Source organism: Pristiophorus japonicus, chromosome 6, assembly GCF_044704955.1.
Source record: "Pristiophorus japonicus isolate sPriJap1 chromosome 6, sPriJap1.hap1, whole genome shotgun sequence".
NCBI classification, from domain to species: Eukaryota; Metazoa; Chordata; class Chondrichthyes; family Pristiophoridae; genus Pristiophorus; species Pristiophorus japonicus.
In genome coordinates, this window is record NC_091982.1 from 266,789,901 (window position 1) to 266,811,576 (window position 21,676).

The 21,676-nt window shown below is 44.0% G+C and overlaps 1 protein-coding gene across 1 annotated transcript in view; it reads right to left on the reverse strand.

The window, feature by feature from the left end:
• Positions 1-11,959: 11,959 nt before the first annotated feature.
• LOC139266315 (adhesion G-protein coupled receptor G7-like) overlaps positions 11,960-21,676 on the reverse strand; it is a 108,535-nt gene continuing 98,818 nt past the window's right edge. Inside the window, exons 12-15 of the mRNA XM_070884136.1 lie at positions 19,618-19,690; positions 16,558-16,725; positions 12,886-13,036; positions 11,960-12,088 (exon numbers count right to left, since the gene is read on the reverse strand). Of these exons, the coding sequence (XP_070740237.1) occupies positions 11,960-12,088; positions 12,886-13,036; positions 16,558-16,725; positions 19,618-19,690 (521 nt within the window). The remainder of the gene's footprint in view (positions 12,089-12,885; positions 13,037-16,557; positions 16,726-19,617; positions 19,691-21,676) is intronic.

The window sequence follows — 21,676 nt, forward strand, 5'->3', positions numbered from 1 at the left end:
TTATTTAATTGTTCTGCCATTTCCTTGTTCCTCATTACAAATTCTCCCATTTCTGTCTGTAAAGGGCCTACATTTGTCTTCACTAATCTTTTTCTTTTTATGTACTTGTAGAAACTTTTGCAGTCAGTTTTTATGTTCCTTGAAAATTTACTTCCATATTCTATTTTTCCCCTCTTAATCAATCTCTTGGTCCTTTTTTGCTGAATTCTAAACTGCTCCCAATCCTCAGGCTTGCTACTTTTTCTGACAACTTTGTATAACTCCTCTTTGGATCTAATGCTATCCTTAATTTCTTTTGTTAGCCATGGCTGGGCCACTTTTCCTTTTGTGTTTTTACGCCAGAAAGGAATGTATAACTGTTCCAATTCATGCAATCATTCCTTAAATATTAGCCATTGCCTATCCACCATCGTGCCTTTTAATGAATCTTTCCAATCTAGCATAGCCAATTCATTCCTCATACCTTCGTAGTTATAATGAGAGATGTTAAAGAGGGCAGAATTAGAGGAGCACAGACATCTTGTGGGGTTGTAAATGCAAATATAAAGGACATCAGGATCCACATTTAGAATTTTTGCTCATATGCTCCAACAGTGATGCCAAAATGAAGATTATAAACTGTTTGGGGTTTTTCCATCACATCCTTCCTGTTAGTTTTCTCCTTTCATCTGAGTTCTTCAAAAGTTATGTTTATAGGTTGAAAATGAGTTTCAGTTGGTTCCACACATTGCTATAAGTTCTCTTTCTTTTCAGGAGAGGTTTGTGTTCTGCATACTTTCCATGAGGAAATATATGAATTTACTGGCCCAGAAATGTTCCAGTACAGCTACGGCATCTACCCGACAATGTGGAAAATTGCCCAGTTATGTCCTATTCAGAAAAAGCAGGACAAATCCAATCTTGCCAATTACCGACCGATCAGTCTACTCTAAATCCTCAGCAAAGTGATGGAAGGTATCAGCGACAGTCCTATCATGCTGCACTTATTCACTAATAACCTGCTCACTGATGCCCAGTTGGGTTCCGCGAGGACCACTCAGCTCCAGACCTCAATAAACATGGAAAAAAGAGCTGAATTCCAGAGGTGAGGTGACAGTGACTGCCCTTGACATCAGGAGCTCTAGTAAAATTGAAGTCAATGGGAATCAGGGAGAAAACTCTCCACTGGCTGCAGTCACACCAAGCACAAAGAACATAAGAACATAAGAAATAGGAGCAGGAGTAGGCCATTTGGCCCCTCAAGCCTGCTCCGCCATTTAATAAAATTATGACTGATCTGATTATGGACACAGCTCCACTTCCCTGCCTGCTCCCTGTTGTAGGGCACTTTCAAAGGCGAAGGCACCTACAGAATGTATATCTATATATGTGTAAAATGGCTGCCAGACATAAGATGGCAGCCAGTGATTCCGCAAAGCACTAGGGGTATTAGCTAACCAAGTTGGCTAGCTATCTGGATAGCTGATGACACTGCAGTTCAGCAGAATGTCTTTATTCAACAACCCCAGACAAGATGTCCAAACAGAACACTGAACAAAGGAATCCCTGAAAGTATGTTAAGATAAGAAAGTCAGGCACAGGCAGAACCCAAGAACAACAGAGATAAGGGGGGCAGTCTGGACATGAATCAGCTCCAGCTAAACATGAACTGACCATGCAGCCCTTTGATGCTTGAGGATCAATTCTATTGCCCTAACGAAACCTGTATGTAATCTATAATCTATAATCGTGTCCAGCCGACATTGGTTGAGTAATTGTAGTGAACTGTTGTAAAACATATAATATCACTGAATTTCTTTGTTCGACGGAGAATAGTGCCTGGTGTAACCCAGAGGCTTTCTCTCCGCTGGCGTAATAAAGGCCATTTTGATGTTGGAACCGACCCAGAGTGTCGAGTGATTCTTCCTGGGAAACCTTTATTTCCTTATCGCTCAAAAATCTGTCTATCTTCGTTTTAAATATAATCAATGACCAGCCTCCACAACTCTCTGGGGTAGAGAATTCCACAGATTTACAACCTGTTGAGAGAAGAAATTCCTCCTCATCTCAGTTTTAAATGGGCAGCCACTTATTCTGAGACTATGCCCCCTAGTTTTATTTTCCCCTATGTGGAACTACCCTCTATGCATCCACCTTGTCGAGCCCCTTAATTATCTTATATGTTTCGATAAGATCATCTCTCATTCTTCTGAACTCCAATAAATTCAAAGGAAGATGACTATGGTTGTTAGAGGCCAATCATCTCAGCCCCAGGACATTGCTGCAGGGCAGTGTCCTAAGCCTAACCATCTTCAACTGCTTCATCAATGACCATCCCTCCATCATAAGATCAGACATGGGGATGTTCGCTGATGACTGCACATTCATCAGATAATGGAGTACTCCGTGCCTGCCTGCAACAAGGACTTTACATTATTCAGGCTTAGGCTGATAAGTGACAAGTAACATTTGCACCATTCACGTGCCAAGCAATGACCATCTCCAACATGAGAGAGTCTAACCAGTGCCCCTTGACATTTAACGGCATTATCATCGTTGAATCCCCCACCATCAACATCCTGGGGTTCACTAATAACCAAAAATCGAACTGGACCAGCCACAAAAATACTGTGGCTATAGAGCAAGTCAGAGGCAGGGTATTCTAGGGCAAGTGTCTCACCTCATAACTCCCCAAAACCTTTTTCATTATCTACAAGGCACAAGTCAACAGTGTGATGAAATATTCTTCTCTTGCCTGGATGACTGCAGCTCCAACAACACACAAGAAGCTTGACACCATCCAGGACAAAACAGCCTGCATGATTGACACCCCATCCACCACCTCAAACATTCACTCCCTCCACCAGCGGCACACCGTGGCTGCTGTGTGTACCATCTACAAGATGCACTGCAGCAACCCGCCAAGACTTCTTCGACAGCATCTCTCAAACCGACAACTTCTACCACCTAGAAGGAAAAGTGCAGCTGGCGCATGGGAACAACATCACCTTCAAGTTCCCTTCCAAGTCATACACCATTTAATGCAGAAAAGTGCTATATTTTGGTAGGAAGAAGGAGGAGAGGCAGCATAAGCTAAAGGGTACAATCCTAAATGGGGTGTATGAACTGAGTGATCTGGGGGTATATGTGCACAAATCATTGAAGGTGGCAGGTCAGGTTGAGAAAATGGTTAAAAAAGCATATGGGATCCTGGGCTTCATAAATAGAGACATAGAGTACAAAAGCAAGGAAGTTATGATGAACCTTTATAAAACACTTGTCCAAACTCAACTGGAACTGTTGTGTATCTGTAAAGCATGCACTTCATGCTCCGCCACCAGGGAGTGCATCCACTGAAGTCCCAAGGGATTCCAGCATTCCTTGGGAGCACTGTATATATGCCGGCCCGTAAGACCTGTTCCTCACTCTGGAGTGCCTTAATAAAGACTGAGGTCACTGTAACTTTAACCTCCCTGTGTGCAGTCTCATCTGTGTTAGGAACACAATAACTGGCAACGAGTATACGAATCGAATGCAAAGATGCAGCAAACTGTGGGCATCCTAGAGAAGTTCTCGGAGGGTGAAGACTGGGAAGCCTATGTCGAACGGCTAGACCAGTATTTTATAGCCAACGAGCTGGACGGAGAAGGAAGCGCTGCAAAAAGGAGAGCGGTCCTCCTCACGGTCTGCGGGGCACCGACTTACAGCCTCATGAAGAATCTTCTGGTTCCAGTGAAACCCACAGATAAGTCATATGAGGAGCTGTGTACACTGGTTCAGGAGGATCTTAACCCGAGGGAGAGCGTGCTGATGGTGAGGTATCGGTTCTACACGTGCCAGCGATCTGAAGGTCAGGAAGTGGCGAGCTATGTCTCCGAGCTAAGGTGACTTGCAGGACAATGTGAGTTTGATGGCTACCTGGAGCAGATGCTCAGAGACTTTTTTGTACTGGGCATTGGCCATGAGACCATCCTACGAAAACTTTTGACTGTAGAGACACCGAGCCTCAGTAAGGCCATTGCGATAGCACAGGCATTTCTGTCCACCAGTGAAAACACCAAACAAATCTCTCAGCACACAAGCGCTAGCAATGTTCATAAATTAACTGGAACTGTGTTTGCGAGCAGAAATGCACAGGGCAGAAACCACGAGACTGCAACTGCCAGCAGGCCTCAGGTGACCCAGATGACTCATATTCCACAACAAAGGATGAATGCAAGGCAATTCACACCTTGTTGGTGTTGTGGAGGCTTCCATTCAGCCTATTCATGCCGCTTCAAAGGGTATGTTTGCAAGAGCCGTGGAACAATGGGGCACCTCCAACGAGGTATGAATTGCCTTACATTCAAGCTGCAAGCTCTGCAAAACCTGCTAACCACCACGTGGCAGAGGAAGATCGGTCCATGATGGATCAAAGCAATTTTGAGCCTCAGAGAGAGGAGGCAATTGCTGAAGTACACGGGTGCACACATTTTTGAAGAAACGTCCACCTATAATGCTAAACGTAAAATTGAATGGCTTACCCGTAGCCATGGAACTGGACACTGGTGATAGCCAATCCATCATGAGTAAAAAGATTTTTGAGAGACTGTGGTGCAACAAGGCACTCAGACCAACCCTGAGCCCCATCCACACGAAACTGAGAACGTACACCAAAGAGCCGATCACTGTCCTGGGCAGCGCCATAGTCAAGGTCACCTACGAAGGCACGGTGCATGAACTGCCACTCTAGATTGTCCCAGGCGGTGGCCCCACACTGCTTGGAAGGAGCTGGCTCGGCAAAATCCGCTGGAACTGGGATGACATCCGAGCGCCATCACATGTCGATGAGGCCTCGTGTACCCAGGTTCTTAACAAATTTCCTTCCATTTTTGAGCCAGGCATTGGAAACATTTCCGGGGTGAAGGTGCGGATCCACTTGGTCCCAGAGACACGACCCATTCACCACAAGGCGCGAGCGGTACCTCACATGATGAGGGAGAGAGTGGAAATTGAGCTGGACAGGCTGCAATGCGAGGGCATCATCTCCCCAGTGGAATTCAGCGAGTGGGCCAGCCCGATTGTCCCAGTACTCAAAAGTGATGGCACGGTTAGGACTTGTGGCGATTATAAAGTAACTATTAATCGTTTCTCACTGCAGGACCAATATCCACTACCGAAGGCAGACAACTTATTTGCAATGCTGGCAGGAGGCAAGACGTTCACCAAGCTCGATCTGACTTCGGCTTACATGACACAAGAGCTGAAGGTGTATTCGAAGGGCCTCACCTGCATCAACACGCACTAGGGACTGTTCATCTACAATAGATGCCCATTTGGAATTCGGTCGGCTGTACGATCTTCCAGAGAAACATGGAGAGCCTACTCAAGTCTGTACCACACACGGTGGTTTTTCAGGACGACATATTGGTCATGGGTCGGGACACCGTCGAGCACCTACAAAACCTGGAGGAGGTCCTCCAGCGACTGGATCGTGTAGGGCTGTGGCTGAAGAGGTCGAAATGCGTCTTCATGGCAACAGAAGTGGAGTTTTTGGGGAGAAAGATTGCGGCACACGACATTCGGCCCACAGACGCCAAGACAGAGGCTATCAGGAATGCGGCCAGAACACAGAAAGTCACGGAGCTGTGGTCGTTCCTGGGACTCCTCAACTATTTTGGTAACTTCCTACTGGGGTTAAGCACCCTCTTAGAGCCCCTACATGTGTTATTGCGTAAAGGTGAGAACTGGGTATGGGGAAAAAAACAAGTCATTGCTTTGGAGAAAACCAGAACCATTTTATGCTTGTATTGTACAACCCGTGTAAAAGACTTGTGCTAGCATGTGATGCGTCGTCGTACGGAGTCGGGTGTATATTACAACAAGCTAACGTTGCGGGGAAGTTGCAACCTGTTGCCTATGCCTCCAGGAGCTTGTCTAAGGCTGAGAGGGCCTACAGCATGATTGAGAAAGAGGCATTAGCGTGTATGTTCCGGGTAAAGAAAATGCATCAGTACCTGTTTGGCCACAAATTTGAGATGGAAACCGATCACAAACTCCTTATATCCCTGCTCGCTGAAAACAAGGGGATAAATACTAATGCCTCAGCCCGCATACAAAGGTGGGCACTCGCACTATCAATGTATAACTATACCATCTGCCACAGGCCAGGCACGGAGAACTGTGCGGATGCTCTCAGTCAGCTACCATTGCCCACCACGGGGGTGGAAATGGCGCAGCCTGCAAACTTGTTGATAGTGGCACAGCCCGCGGACTTGTTGATGGTCATGGAAGCGTTTGAAAATGATAAATCACCTGTTACGGCCCGCCAGATTAGGACTTGGACCAGCCAAGATCCTCTGCTGTCTCTAGTAAAAAACTGTGTACTGCATGGGAGCTGGGCCAGCATCAACGTTGAAATGCAAGAGCCTAATCAAGCCGTTCCAGCAGCGAAAGGACGAGCTGTCCATTCAGGCAGACTGCCTGTTGTGGGGTAACCACGTAGTGCTACACAAAAAGGGCAGGGAGACGTTCATCTTGGATCTCCATTGCACACACCTGGGTATAGTAATAATGAAAGCGATAGCCAGATCCCACGTGTGGTGGCCCGGTATCGACCCTGACTTAGAGACCTGTGTACGGCAATGCAGCGTGTGTGCTCAGTTGAGCAACGCGCCCAGAGAGGCACCACTAAGTTTGTGGTCCTGGCCTTCCAGACCATGGTCGGGGATCCATGTCGACTATGCGGGCCCGTTTCTCGGTAAAATGTTCCTGGTGGTGGTGGATGCTTTTTCTAAATGGATTGAATGTGAAATAATGTCGGGAAGCACCACCACCGCCACCATTGAAAGCCTGAGGGCCATGTTTGCCACCCACGGCCTGCCTGACATACTGGTCAGTGACAACGGGCCATGTTTCACCAGTGCCGAATTTAAAGAATTCATGACCCGCAATGGGATCAAACATGTCACCTCGGCCTCGTTTAAACCAACCTCCAATGGGCAGGCAGAGCGGGCAGTACTAACAATCAAACAGAGCTTTAAACAAGTCACAGAAGGCTCACTCCAAACCCGCCTGTCCTGAATACTGCTCAGCTACTGCACGAGACCCCACTCGCTCACAGGTGTGCCCCCGGCTGAGCTACTCATGAAAAGTACACTTAAAACTAGACTCTGGCTGGTTCACCCCAACCTGCATGATCAGGTAGAGAGCAGGCGGCAGCAACAAAATGTAAACAATGGTCGCGCCACTGTGTCACAGGAAATTGATCTGAATGACCCTGTGTCTGTGCTAAACTATGGACATGGTTCCAAGTGGATCGCGGACACGGTGATAGCTAAAGAAGGGAGTAGGGTGTTTGTAGTCAAACTGGACAATGGACAAATTTGCAGAAAGCACGTGGACCAAACGGGGCTGTGGTTCACAGACTGCCCTGAACAACCCCCAGCAGACACCACCTTTTTCGAGCCCACAACACACACTCAAAGGATCAGCGACACCACCCCGGACCTGGAAATCGAACCCATCACGCCCAACAGCCTAGCAAGGCCAGGCTCACTCAGCAGCCCTGCAGAGCCAACAACACCCCAGCGCAGCGAGGGCACAGCCAACACACCAGAACAGACATTTGTACCGAGGCTGTCCACCAGGGAAAGAAAGGCTCCCGACCGCCTCACCTTGTAAATAGTTTTCACTTTGACTTTGGGGGGGAGTGATGTTGTGTATCTGTAAAGCATGCACTCCCATGTTCCACCACCAGGGAGCGCATCCCCTGAAGTCCCAAGGGATCCCAGCATCCCTTGGGAGCACTGTATATAAGCCGGCCCCTAAGGCCTGTTCCTCACTCTGGAGTGTCTTAATAAAGACTGAGGTCACTGTTACTTTAACCTCCCTGTGTGCAGTCTCATCTGTGTTAGGAACACAATAGGAATATTGGCCCCAAGTTTCCACACGCGGCAAAACAGGCGCCCCTCCGAGCTGGGCGCCCGTTTTTCGCGCCAAAAACGGCGCCTGAAAAGAAAACGCGCTGTTCTCGAGCGCTTTGCAGCTCGATGTCTTCTTGGCGCGGCGCCCAGGGGGCGGAGCCTACCATCGTGCCGATTTTGTAAGTAGGAGGGGGGTGGGTACAAATTAAATGAGTTTTTGTCGTGCCGGCAACCCTGCGCGTGCGCGTTGGAGCGTTCGCCCACGCGCAGTCTGAAGTAAACATTCGCACTCGGCCATTTTAAAAAGTGCTGCAGAAAAAGTGAAAATTTGTTTATTGAACCCTTGCAAAGGCTTGCATTTTAATTTTCTTGATATTTCTGTGTGTGAGGGTGAGGGAGTGCATTCTGTAATTAAAGATAGACTGTGATAAACGGGACACATGCACTTGTTTGAGACTATTCAAATTCTTTGTAGCTGTTCAATGTTTAACATTTTTTAATAAAACCACATTGCCCTTCCATGATCAGCACTGAGGCTTCTTCCAGCTTTCTCCCCCTGCCGTCTGTCAGGCCTGACGGCAAACGGCTGCCTCAAGTACTGAGGCTTCCTGCAGCTTTCTCCCTCCCTCCCTCCCTCCCCCTGCCATCGGTCGGTCCCGACGGCAAACCGCTGCCTGAGATGCCTGCCTGAAGCACTTTCACACAGGTAGGAACATGGTTTATTTAATCTTTTCTTTGCTTATAAATTTTTATTCAGGTTGGATTTATTTGTATAATATTTGTATATGTATAACTAAGGATTTATTGTAGAATTTAATGACATCCCTTCCCCCCCTCCCCCCTACCTCGTTCCCGACGCCTAATTTGTAACCTGCGCCTGATTTTTTAATGTGTAGAGAAGGTTTTTTCAAGCCTACAAAAATCTTCACTTGCTCCATTCTAAGTTAGTTTGGAGTACGTTTTCACTGTGGAAACTTTGAAATCAGGCGTCAAAGGCCGGACACGCCCCCTTTTGAAAACAAAATTCTGTTTACACTGTACATTAATGATTTAGATGAGGGGATTAAATGTAGTATCTCCAAATTTGCGGATGACACTAAGTTGGGTGGCAGTGTGAGCTGCGAGGAGGATGCTGTGAGGCTGCAGAGCGACTTGGATAGGTTAGGTGAGTGGGCAAATGCATGGCAGATGAAGTATAATGTGGATAAATGTGAGGTTATCCACTTTGGTGGTAAAAACAGAGAGACAGACTATTATCTGAATGGTGACAGATTAGGAAAAGGGGAGGTGCAAAGAGACCTGGGTGTCATGGTACATCAGTCATTGAAGGTTGGCATGCAGGTGCAGCAGGCGGTTAAGAAAGCAAATGGCATGTTGGCCTTCATAGCAAGGGGATTTGAGTACAGGGGCAGGGAGGTGTTGCTACAGTTGTACAGGGCATTGGTGAGGCCACACCTGGAGTATTGTGTACAGTTTTGGTCACCTAACCTGAGGAAGGACATTCTTGCTATTGAGGGAGTGCAGCGAAGGTTCACCAGACTGATTCCCGGGATGGCGGGACTGACCTATCAAGAAAGACTGGATCAACTGGGCTTGTATTCACTGGAGTTCAGAAGAATGAGAGGGGACCTCATAGAAACATTTAAAATTCTGACGGGGTTAGACAGGTTAGATGCAGGAAGAATGTTCCCAATGTTGGGGAAGTCCAGAACCAGAGGTCACAGTCTAAGGATAAGGGGTAAGCCATTTAGGACCGAGATGCGGAGGAACTTCTTCACCCAGAGAGTGGTGAACCTGTGGAATTCTCTACCACAGAAAGTTGTTGAGGCCAATTCACTAAATATATTCAAAAAGGAGTTAGATGAGGTCCTTACTACTAGGGGGATCAAGGGGTATGGCGAGAAAGCAGGAATGGGTTACTGAAGTTGAATGTTCAGCCATGAACTCATTGAATGGCGGTGCAGGCTAGAAGGGCCGAATGGCCTACTCCTGCACATATTTTCTATGTTTCTATGTTTCTATGTTTCAAAAGTGAAACTGTTCTACCTGACTAGAACTGCAGAAAACTTAACTGTGGAGAATTCCGATTTCTAACATACTCCGTTCTCCACCAGTTGCTCCTAAAAATCAGGAGCAAATCATGTGGAAACTTGGGGCCATTATGTCCAATTCTGGGCACCACACTTTAGGAAGGATGTGAAGGCCTTAGAGAGGGTGCAGAAAAGATTTACAACAATGGTTCCTAGATTAGTGACTTCAGTTACGTGGCAAGACTAGAGAAGCTGGGGTTGGTGTCCTGAGAGCAGAGGTAAGTTGAGAGGGGATTTGACAAAGGTGTTCAAAAAATCATGAGGGGTGTAGACAGAGTATTGAGAAACCATTCCCAATCGTGGAAGAACCAAAGGCGACATGAGGAAAAATGTTTTGACGCAGCCAGTGGTTAGGATCTCGAATGCACGGCCTGAAAGGGTGGTGGAGGCAGACTCAATCATCGCTTTCAAAAGGGAATTGGATAAGTACCTGAATGAAAAAAAATTGCAGGGCTATGGGGAAAGGGTGGGAGAGTGAGACTAGCTGAAGTACTCTTGCAGGGAGCCAGCATGGACTCGACAAACTGAATGGCCTCCTTCTGTGATTCTATGAATCAGCAGGAGAGGGCTGTCGGTTTAGCTGTCACAACAGGTTTGCCCTAAATGAAGGTAGTTATTGATTGCATCCATGTAGCAATTAATAAGTCAGTAGCCTGTCGGAACTCGAAAGGCTAAGGTCAGAGAATGTACTGCACCTTCACATTCTGAGGGCAACACTGTGGGAGATTGACTGCATTGGAAAATTCCAATAAGTAACAAGATATTTCTTTAAAGGTATCAGGCAAATCTATTTGCCCTTTCACCAACATGTACACATGGATAAATTCGATTGGGATTTCCCTTTTAGGCCCAGCATTTAATATCCAATGTCTAAATTAGCTGCATACAAACGGTCCTACATAAGTGAGTCTGATTGTTAACAAAGTCAGCACTTTACACAGCAGGATTCCAGCACTTCAGTGAGTAAAGCACAATACAACCTTGACTTGACAGATACAGGAAAGAATGAGTCAAACACAGAAGTGTATTATTAACACTACTTTATTTAACAACCCATATGATAATACAATGCATTGATGATTAGGTATTGAAGATTACAGTAAAAACAAACTTATTCATAATATTAATCCACAAAATCGCAATCTTCATGAATGCAAAATTTAATTGCATTACATCTCAGAAGTAATCACATTTCATTTGTTAACAGTATTATAGGCTTATCATATGGACTTGCTATGATTATACACAGTCTTCATTGATTGATTTCTAGCACTAAGACTGTCCTTTGATGACCGAAGCATCTTTACTGCTCTCTGAGAAACTCTGATTTCAGCTCCAAGGGGGAGAAATTTGGCATGTTAGTGCCCCCATTTAGCGCCTGGCAGGGATGTTATGGGGCATTCAGGGAGTAGCACTGCAGTGGGATACATCCCACGCCACACGGCAAATTCTCTGGTCCTATAGCGCCGATAACAGTCAACGTCTCAGCACCTTTCGTCACACAGATCATGATGTCGCTGAGTGCCTGATCTGCAAATTTCAGATGCAACCCCTGCCTTTCCGCGTCGTGCCGACAGGGTGTGGAGGCGTGATCCAGCCGGCGCCCCCTGCATTTAGCGCTCCCCTGCATTCTTTGAGCGCTGAGATTGAATTTAGCGGGCAGCGAGATTGATTAGCGTCTGGCGCTAAACTTTCAACTTCTCAAAAGTTTACGCCCCAACTGAATTTCTAGCCCTTCAAGAGTCACCAAAATAAACCCAGAATATGATATCACAGATCTGCTTCTTGTTCTTATTTTTTACACTCTTACACAACTCAACATAGAACACCATTGGTGTTAAAGCTGTGGTGATTCAATTACCTTGTATTAAAATTAAAGGGGTCCGGAGAGGATAATTGCAGGAGAAACCTTAACAAGATATGCAACACACGTCTTACTGTAATATCCAAACCTTCTAACTTTCACACAATTGTTGCGTGTTAATTTTATTTAATAATAAGACGGAAAATTGGAATGTTGGACTTCTTTTCTCGTTTGAATAGTTTCAGTGGTTGGATCATCCTGTTTTGAAATGCTTTCATGTTCATTATGCACAGGAGGAAAATGAAAACACCCTAAAAATACAAACCATATCAAGATATTAGGATTGTACAAACGGAAGATAGCAGTTTCTTGTTATTATTAATAAATTATTAAGTAATGCATATTCTCTTCCAATGCAATGACGAATGACTATTTTAATAAATATAAATTCAAATGTTCATATCCATGTAACCTAAGCAAGACAAGTTCAAGCTTGCTACAATTGTGAAGTATAATCAATGACAGAAAGCATTATATTTCTTTTTCCCATTTTGGCGAACCTTCAATGATGAGCCTGGAGCATTACGGAAGCAGATTATCTTCCATTTAAGGTTTTCTTAATGAGAAAAAGGTTAGTATTGGACCGAGAAGATGAATTGGCCCTAAACTTACTCGCTGCTTGTGGCATATCCTTGGCGATGGAATAGCATAACATTTTCAGGCCTTCAAATTGGAGCGGGAACTTTTTCTGTCGGGTTTCTGTCCCAGAATCAATGTACTGCAGGTTATGATGCTTGTTTGGGTCTCCCTGTTATCCACTCACCGAATCCCAGAGAGCAAATTTAAACATATTTAAATGAAGGCCAATGGTGTTAACATGGCAAAATCCCAGACAATATGCTCACATTGCACCAGGGGTAACTTGTTGCCAATAAGACTGGCATAAACGAGGCACTTGGAGCCTGAAGAAACTTTGACAAGTTGTTGCTGGAGTTGGGAAAGAGATTTTACGGAGTGTTTATTTGTTTAGCTTTTAATTTATCTTATTATGAAGATGACTTTTTACAACACAGACCATACTCTACCATAATCTGTTCCTTCCCCTTACCTGTAGAGAATTTAGTATACAAAACAGGGTGCTGAATATACTGTATGCTTCATCAATAAGCATGAAATATCCAATGATCCAGCACATGCCCAACATTACCGTGTTAGTAAAGATTAGAGCAAATTGCCTCTGAAGAATTTTCTTGAAGTCCCTGTAGTAGAAAATAAATATAAATAACTTCCCGTTTATAATTTATAATTAAATATGAAAGACAAACAGAAAGATTTGCATCATTTAAGTTCATGTCGTAATATCATATCTCTCAGAAATGTCTCAAGGGTTTAGAAATTCGTTATAGCCAAAAAATAGGCAGTGTTTAGACTAAAAAAGGTAAAGCTGCGCACCTGAAAGTTACTTTGGATTCACACAAAATTCATGCTCACTCCTCATTAAAATGATTCTATTCTAAAAACTCAAGCTCATTGGCATTACACTGAAACGCTAGACCAATATCTGGGGCAATCTAATTGCAAGTCATGATTTCTATAGGCTTTTTCCACAGATTTAAAGGGGAGGTTTGTTGATGCTGCAGGATCTCATTGTCAGGCTTGTTGGGTCTGCAGCTGCCCCAACAGCAAAGCAAACAACAGTCAGAAGACATCCATAGCAACCAGAACTGAACAGAGACGGAGGGAGAGAGCCCATAGGTTCTCTGTTGAAGCTCTTCAGCCATTGGTGTTCATGGTGGAGAGGAGGCAGCAGTCCTATACCCACTAACTGGCAGGAAGTGCCATGTTTGTAACCACAATGTAACACCACTGTATTACTGTATACACTCAATCTAGATGCACACCTTGACCACAAGGGGTGAACTTGTGGGAGACACTCCTTACCTGATCACACAGGTATAAAAAGGGAGGACTCACACAGGGTCATCACTTCTGGAGTCCTGAAATAAAGAGTCAAGGTCACAGAGTGACCTTGTCCCCAGAATGTGCCTCGTGTGGTTTCATGTTGTAGAGTAAGGACTTTACAGGAAGCATTTGCCACAAGTCTGCCACACTAAGTGGAGGGAGCCATGTCCTGGGCAGCATTGAGGTCCCGCAAGGACCTACACCCAGTGCTGCTGGAAGAAGTTTAACAACCTCGCATGAGTGGTCAGGGGAAGTGAAGGCTTCAGCAAAAGCTACATGCCACCACCTGTACCACAAGCTTCACACACTGCTCAATGCACCACACCCCCAGCGCTCAACCATCAAGAAGCTATACCTATCAACACCCACATCTCACACCTAGCACACAATGACAGTTATTAAACTATAACATGCACATCACCCAAACATGTTACACCATACTCATTGACACAATAGCCTTGCTCTTGTGGCTAAGGTCACTCACAATCATCAGGAGCCAGAGGAGATTCCTTCTCCTCTTCCTCCTCCTCCTTGTCCTCCTGCTGAGGTGGTCCCACAATCCCTGGTGGCAAGGACTGCGCCTTCATGATGGCCAAGTTGTGGAGAAAACAGCAGACCACCATGAAATGGGACACCCGGTCAGTTGCACCAGTAGTAGAGAAAATGCTCGCATCTATTATTAAGGACATGATAACAGGGCATTTGGAAAATAAATAATTGGATTGGGCAGAGTGAACACAGATTTATAAAGGGAAATCATGTTTGACGAATCTTTTAGAGTTTTTTGAGGTTGTAACTAGCAGAATAGATAAGGGGAACGAGTGAATGTGGAATATTGGAATTTTCAGAAGGCATTCAATAGGTGCCACATCAGAGGTTATTAAACAAAATTACGGCTCATGGAATTGAGGGTAATATACCAGCATGTATTGAGGATTGGTTAACGGACAGAAAACAGAGAGTAGGAATAAACGGGTTATTTTCGGGTTGGAAGACTGTAACTAGTGGGGTACCCCAAGGATCAGTGCTTGGGGCCTAGCTATTCACAATATATATCAATGATTTGGATGAGGGGACCAAATGTAATATATCCAAGTTTGCTGATGATACAAAGCTAGGTAGGAATGTACATTGTGAGGAGGATGCAAAGATGCTTGAAGAGGATGTAGACAGGCTAAGTGAGTGGGCAAGAATGTGGCAAATGGAATATAATGTGGAGAAATCTGAAGTTATCCACTTTGGTAAGAAAAATAGAAAAACAGAGTATTTCCTAAATGGTGAGAGATTGGGAAATGTTGGTGTTGAGAGGGACCTGGGTGACCTTGTACACCAATCACTGAAAGTTAACCTGCAGGTACAGCTAGTGATTAAAAAAGCAAATGGTATGTTGGCCTTTATTACAAGAGGATTTGAGTATGAGTAAAGATACTGCAATTATCTAGGGCCCTGGTGAGACTGCATCTGGAATATTGTGTACAGTTTTGGTCTCCTTACCTAAGGAAGGATATACTTGCCATAGAAGGAGTACAACAAAGGTTCACCAGACTAATTCCTGGAATGTGGGGATTGTCCTATGAGGAGAGATTGAGTAGACTAGGCCGATATTCTCTAGAGTTTAGAAGAATGAGAGATAATCTCCTTGAAACATACAACATTCTTACAGGGCTTGACAGGGTAGATACAGGGAGGATGTTTCCCCCTGGCTGGGGAGTCTAGAACCAGGGGTCACAGTCTCTGAATAAGGGGTCAGCCATTTAGGACTGAGATGAGGAGAAATTTCTTCAATCAGAGGGTGGTGAATCTTTGGAATTCTCTACCCCTGAGAGCTGTGGAGGCTCAGTCTTTGAGTATATTCAAGGCAGAGATTGATAGATTTTTGGATATGAAGGGAGTCAAGGGACATGGGGATAGTGCAGGCAAGTGGAGTTGAGGTAGAAGATCAGCCGTGATCTTATTGAATGGCGGAGCAAACTCGAGGTGCCGAAAGGCCTACTCCTGATCCTATTTTTTTATGTTCTTATGTACTGGAGAACTCCTCCCGAGCAGTCAAGGCAATGAAACTATTGCTACAGCAGGCCGATGGTCTGCTTGATGATGTTCCTGGTGACAGCATGGCTCTCACTTTATGAGTGCTGGGCACAAGTATTGGAGTTGCAGAGGGGTATCATGAGCCATGTAGAGAGCATAGAGGAACAATTTTTCCTCTTTCTGGCTTAAGTATCACAGCAAATTCCTATAAAGTATTTCAGCTCTTGTTAAATTCAGATTTTGAAACTTGAATCAGATCAGTTGAAGATATGAATAAAGTTACATTTTATAAGGTTTTCTTAAATATTATTGCTATGTTATGATGCTAAAAAAAAATTATCACAATGTATTTATTAAATAATACATGCAACATATATAATTTCCCTTTATCAGTGTAAAAATCAGTGTTTTTAATAACTGCCCCTTCCTATCACATAGATATGATATAGCTATGGACATTAACTTTGTTCTATAACTCTCTTCTGTCATGTAAGTCTAACAGTTACAATTGATGATATTAAAAGAACACATTTGTACAACATTCCACATTTTGCGATTTTAACTCTTTGATTTTAAATGTCATACCAACTCATTAATGTCCATGCACTAATATCATTACAATGTCAAACCTGTTAGGCTCTTCATCAAATCATTAAACTCAGTCTCCATTGTGTTGGGACGCCTTGTTAAGGAAACTTGCATTGTTGCAAGCATTATTTAGTTAGATTCCACTGAATTTTAAACAACAACACAAACTCAGGATTCCAAGTAACATATATCAAAACCTCACCCTTTGTAAGATTTCAGATTTTTCTTGTTACAAACCATCTTGGACATGATCAGTCCAAAGATCATCATATTCAGAAGCAGCATCAAAGAGACTGGCAGCAAGAATGCCCATAAAAGTACATTTTTCCCACTAAAAAACTTATCATTTGTTGGAACAGCAAGCCAGCAGCTGAAAGAAAAACATTCACACATTACAGTAAACAATATTGTAATCATATGTACAACATCTTGATTTATGGTAACAAACTATTAAAGAAGCTTAAGAAAGAGTTTGGGTTGATTCACCTATTGATTTTCCCTCCATTCCATGCAGAAGCATCCAGCCTTCCCTCACTCGCAGAGATTTTCTCAAAACAGGTTTTTTTTTAAGAGAGAAACCCCAGGAAAGTATCTGTTGTGGGGAAATTATTGGAATCAATAATTAAGGACAGAGTGACTGAGCACTTAGAGAAATTTGAGTTGACTAGAGAGAGCCAACATGGATTTGTAATGGATCGGTCAAATGAACCTAATTGAATTGTTTGAGGAAGTAGATAAAGAGAAACTTTCTCCGCTAGTGGCGTACTCTAGGACCAGGGGACATAACCTTAAAATCAGAGCCAGGCCATTCAGGTAGTAGAAATGTGACACTCTCTCCCATAGAAAGCAGTAGATGCTAGCTCAATTAATAACTTTAAACCTGAGATCGATAGATATTTGCTAGCCAAAGGGTATTAAGCGATAGGGAGCCAATTCAGGTGGATGGAGTTAGGATACAGATCAGCCATAATCTCATTGAATTGTGGAACAGGCTCGAGCAACTAAATGGCCGACTCCTGTTCCTATGTTCCCAATAGCAGTAAATATTGCATTCATCTACTAAGTATTGTTAACTTATCATCTTGCTAAAAAAAATTAGAAAATACTGCACAGCTAAATTCTTTATTATTTAAACAAAGCAAGAAGAAAATAGCGCCAACAAAAATAAATTTGTGTCATAAAATAATTTTGTTTTTCTATACTGAATCTAGATAGTCCCAGTAAAGCTATTTAGATTTTGTATAAAAGTGGTTTGCAGAGATTTTACATTTGCCCTATATTCATAAAGAAGGCCAGCCAAGATAATCAGTTTGAATACTTTATTTGTTGTTGCAATGCCACACCTATGGAGATATGGGGATTGTGCTTTTGGGACAATCAGCCAACTGGCACAGTCTGAGATAATTCATTCCTGCTTTTCCTTGGGTGAACTGCTGTATTTATTGTTCTGCCGATTGCATCTTTAATAGTGAAGTAACTGATGTTCTAGATGGCATTGACAGTTTCACCCTTCACTTATATGTTTCAACTTTCTACAGTTTGCATGCCCTTATAGTGCTGTCACTGAAAACAGTTACGGTAAACAGCCATAAGGGCCCTAGTCCCCACAAAAAATCCTTTCCTGCATCTGTTGGGAAAACAAAACTTACCTGTTTTGGACATCCAGAACTTTGTTCCCAACCCTATCTCAGATCAGTGGATGTGTGTGGTGGGCTGGGTGGACAGTATAAGGCCCACTATCTGAGGGAAATGGTTCATTCAAGCAGAAACCTATGTAAATAAGGTCAGAGTCATGGTGACATCACGACCACCTGAATACCAGGGGAGTGGTATGTTTACAGCTGCTCTAGGCACAGGTGCTCCACCTCAGAGAAAAACCTGAAAATCCCCAAGCAATGCAAACAAAACAATATAAAGAAAGAAAGACTTGGATTTATATGGATTTCACGACCATTGGACCTCTCAAAATGCTTTACAGCCTATGAATTACTTTTGGAGTGTAGTCATTGTTGTAATGTGGCAAATGCAGCAGACAATTTGTGCACAAGCAAGCTCCCACAAACAGCAATGTGATAATGACCAGATAATCTGTTTTTTTGTTATGTCGACTGAGGGATAAATATTGGCCAGGACACCCAGGATAACTCCCCTGCTCTTCTTCAAAATAGTGCCATGGGATCTTTTACCTGAGAGAGCAGACGGAGCCCTGGTTTAACGTCTCATCTGAAAGACGGCACCTCCAACAGTGCAGTGTTCCCTCAGCACTGCACACGAGTGTCAGCCTAGATTTATGTGTTCAAGTCCCTGGAGTGGGACTTGAACCCACAACCTTCTGACTCAGAGGCGAAAGTGCTGCCCACTGAGCCACAGCTGAGGCGAAATATAGGTCTTTGACTCTTTTTCCTCTGCTTTGCACTTGCTCTATCAAAATCCCTCATAATTTTGAATACCTCTTTTAGGTCTCCCTTCTCTGCTGTGTGGAGAACAATCCCACCTTTTCCAATCTCGCCACATAATTCAAGTCCCTCATCACTCATATCATCCTGATAAACCTCCTCTGTACTGTCACAAAAACCTTGATATGCTTCCTAAAGTGTGAAGCCTAGAATTGTACACAATACCCCAGCTGAGTGCGAACCAGTGATTTGGAAAGCTTTAGCATGACCTCCTTGTTTTTGTATTCAATGCCTCTATTTACAAAGCAAAGTATCCCATTCGCTTTCTTAACCCGTGCCAAAGAAATGCAACATGAGAAGGAACACCCACTATGAGGTTTGAATGTGCATGTGGACAAATTGCAGCTACTGGGAAGACACACAGGAGAGGCAGTGGGAGATGGGGAAGCAGAAGGTGAACTAACAAGAACAGGAAAAAGAAACAGCATTGCAGGTTTCAGCAGTAGAATTTGAACGTGTATAGACAAACTGAGACTTAACTGCATTTTCTTTAAGATGTGTGAGTGTCAACTGGCATTTTGCTGAGGAAAATTTAGATGGCCACTTTTTGAAATGGAATTGGTGAGATAAGCTGAAACATCTCTTACTTGTTTTAACCTTTGGTGAGATCGGAAATTCTGCCAAAATAACTGAGAAACAACTTTCCTTTCAGACCCTGGCACTGGAGTAATTTACATTTAGATTTAGTAACCTTAAGTGAAGGACTGGCATTCATCCACAGTTCAAGAGATTGTGACTGGCTTTTCCTTAGCTAACCACCATTATATGGTATAATCAGTCAAAAAGGTACTTTTTATTGCACTCACATCTTTTCTTGTCTGTAAGTATGCGTCGGTTCTGTCGCAGAAATTGTTATAATTGCAGTAAGAGCTGGTGCACCTAAATAATAGAAGTAAAATGTGAGTGGAGCAAGGCTTTTTTATCATTTTGCGCTATTCCTGGAGACCATCAACTCTTTATTTTTCTCCCTAGTTATTTCTTTCAAGAAGGTGGCAAATTATACTAGTTCCTCCAGTATTGTTACCCAAATGGCATTCTTTATCGGTGAATCTGGAGTGTCAACTAGCTAGTCAACATGAGAGCAATCTAACCCTGCCCTCAGCTAATGCACACACACATACAGTTCTAGCAGGAATTGTTGGATAGAGATTTGTACCACACTAGCCTGGAGTTACTAAGATCACAATCCTAGAATCATAGAATGGTTACAGCACTGAAGGAGGCCATTCAGCCCGTCGAGCCTGTGCTGGCTCTCTGCAACAGCGCCTCAGCTAGTCCCACTCCCTCGCCCTTTCCCCGTAGTCCTGCAATTTTTTTCCTTCAGATACTTATCCAATTCCCCATGCCTTCACTTCCCTTTCAGGCCATGAATTCCAGATCCTAACCACTCACTGCATAAAAAAAGTTTTTCCTCATATCGCCTTTGGTTTTTCTGCCAATCACCTTAAATCTGTGTCCTCTGGTTCTCGACCCTTCTGCCAATGAGAACAGTTTCTCCCTATTTACTCTATCCAGACCCCTCATGATTTTGAACACCTCGATCAAATCTCCTCTCAACTTTCTCTGCTCTAAGGAGAACAACCCCAGCTTCTCCAGTCTATCCACATAGCTGAAGTCCCTCATCCCTGGAACCATTCTTGTAAATCTTTTCTGCACCCTCTCTAAGGCCTTCACATCCTTCCTAAAGTACGGTGCCCAGAATTGAACACAATACTCCAGTTGAGGTCGAACCAATGTTTTATACAGGTTCATCATAATTTCCTTGCTTTTCTACTCTATGCCTCTATTTATGAAGCCCAGGATCCCGTAAGCGTTTTTAACTGCTTTCTCAACCTGTCCTGCCACCTTCAATGATTTGTGAACATATACCCCGAGGTCTCTCTGTTCCTGCACCCGCTTTAGAATTGTACCCTTTAGTTTATATTACTTCTCCTTGTTCTTCCTACCAAAATGTATCATTTCGCACTTTTCTGCGTTAAATTTCATCTGCCACATGTTCGCGCATTCCACCAGCCTGTCTATGTCTTCCTGAAGTCTATCACTATCCTCCTCACTGTTCACTATACTTCCAAGTATTGTGTCATCTGCAAGTTTTGAAATTGTGCCCTGTACACCCAAGTCTAAGACCCCGGTATTGGTGGCCTTACTGCCCACTGCCGTCGAGTTTTGCCTCCGGTCTCCGCTCTGTGCCAGTTTCCTCTTGGGAGGGGAGTATCGCACGTAACGGCCTGCTGGCGGCCAAGTAGTGGAAATGCCTTTCGGCAGGCCGAGCTACCAGATTGGTGCGGGCGGGAGTTGGCACCAGCAGGGGGAAAGACCTCCGCGTGGAGCCAGGTCTAATCCCAATTGTAAATATGAAGACCTGCAAAAAAAGTTTAGTGAACATATTTAAAATTCTTTTTTTACAGCGACTTACCTGGATGGGGTCCCCTGAAGGTGTTCTGGTGGGGTTTTATTTGTAATGATTTTTATTTTCAGGTCTTCCACTCTCCCTGGGTCCGACTCCATCCTCAGCGGCACTTGGGCTGCAAGCTCTTTTGCCGCCGAGATTGAGAGTTCTCGCCCAGATTGACGGCGTAAGCCGTTATTTTGCTGCCGGGCGGTACTGCCCTCACTTTTAGAGGAATTTTCCTGGCAAAGTACCGCCCGGTCTCTCAACGGCCATCGGCGGTCCTTTGGACATGCTTGGGCGGGCCTTGGCCTGTATCAATTTCCGGCCCAATATCATTAATATATATTAAATATGATAACTAGTCAGCCTTAATTTCCATCTCTCTGATGCAAACAATCCTTCTACGTGTCTCCTAGTGCACTGGCTCAGCAACACCAATGATGGTATCACTAAAGGTGGCTGTAGAATGAACC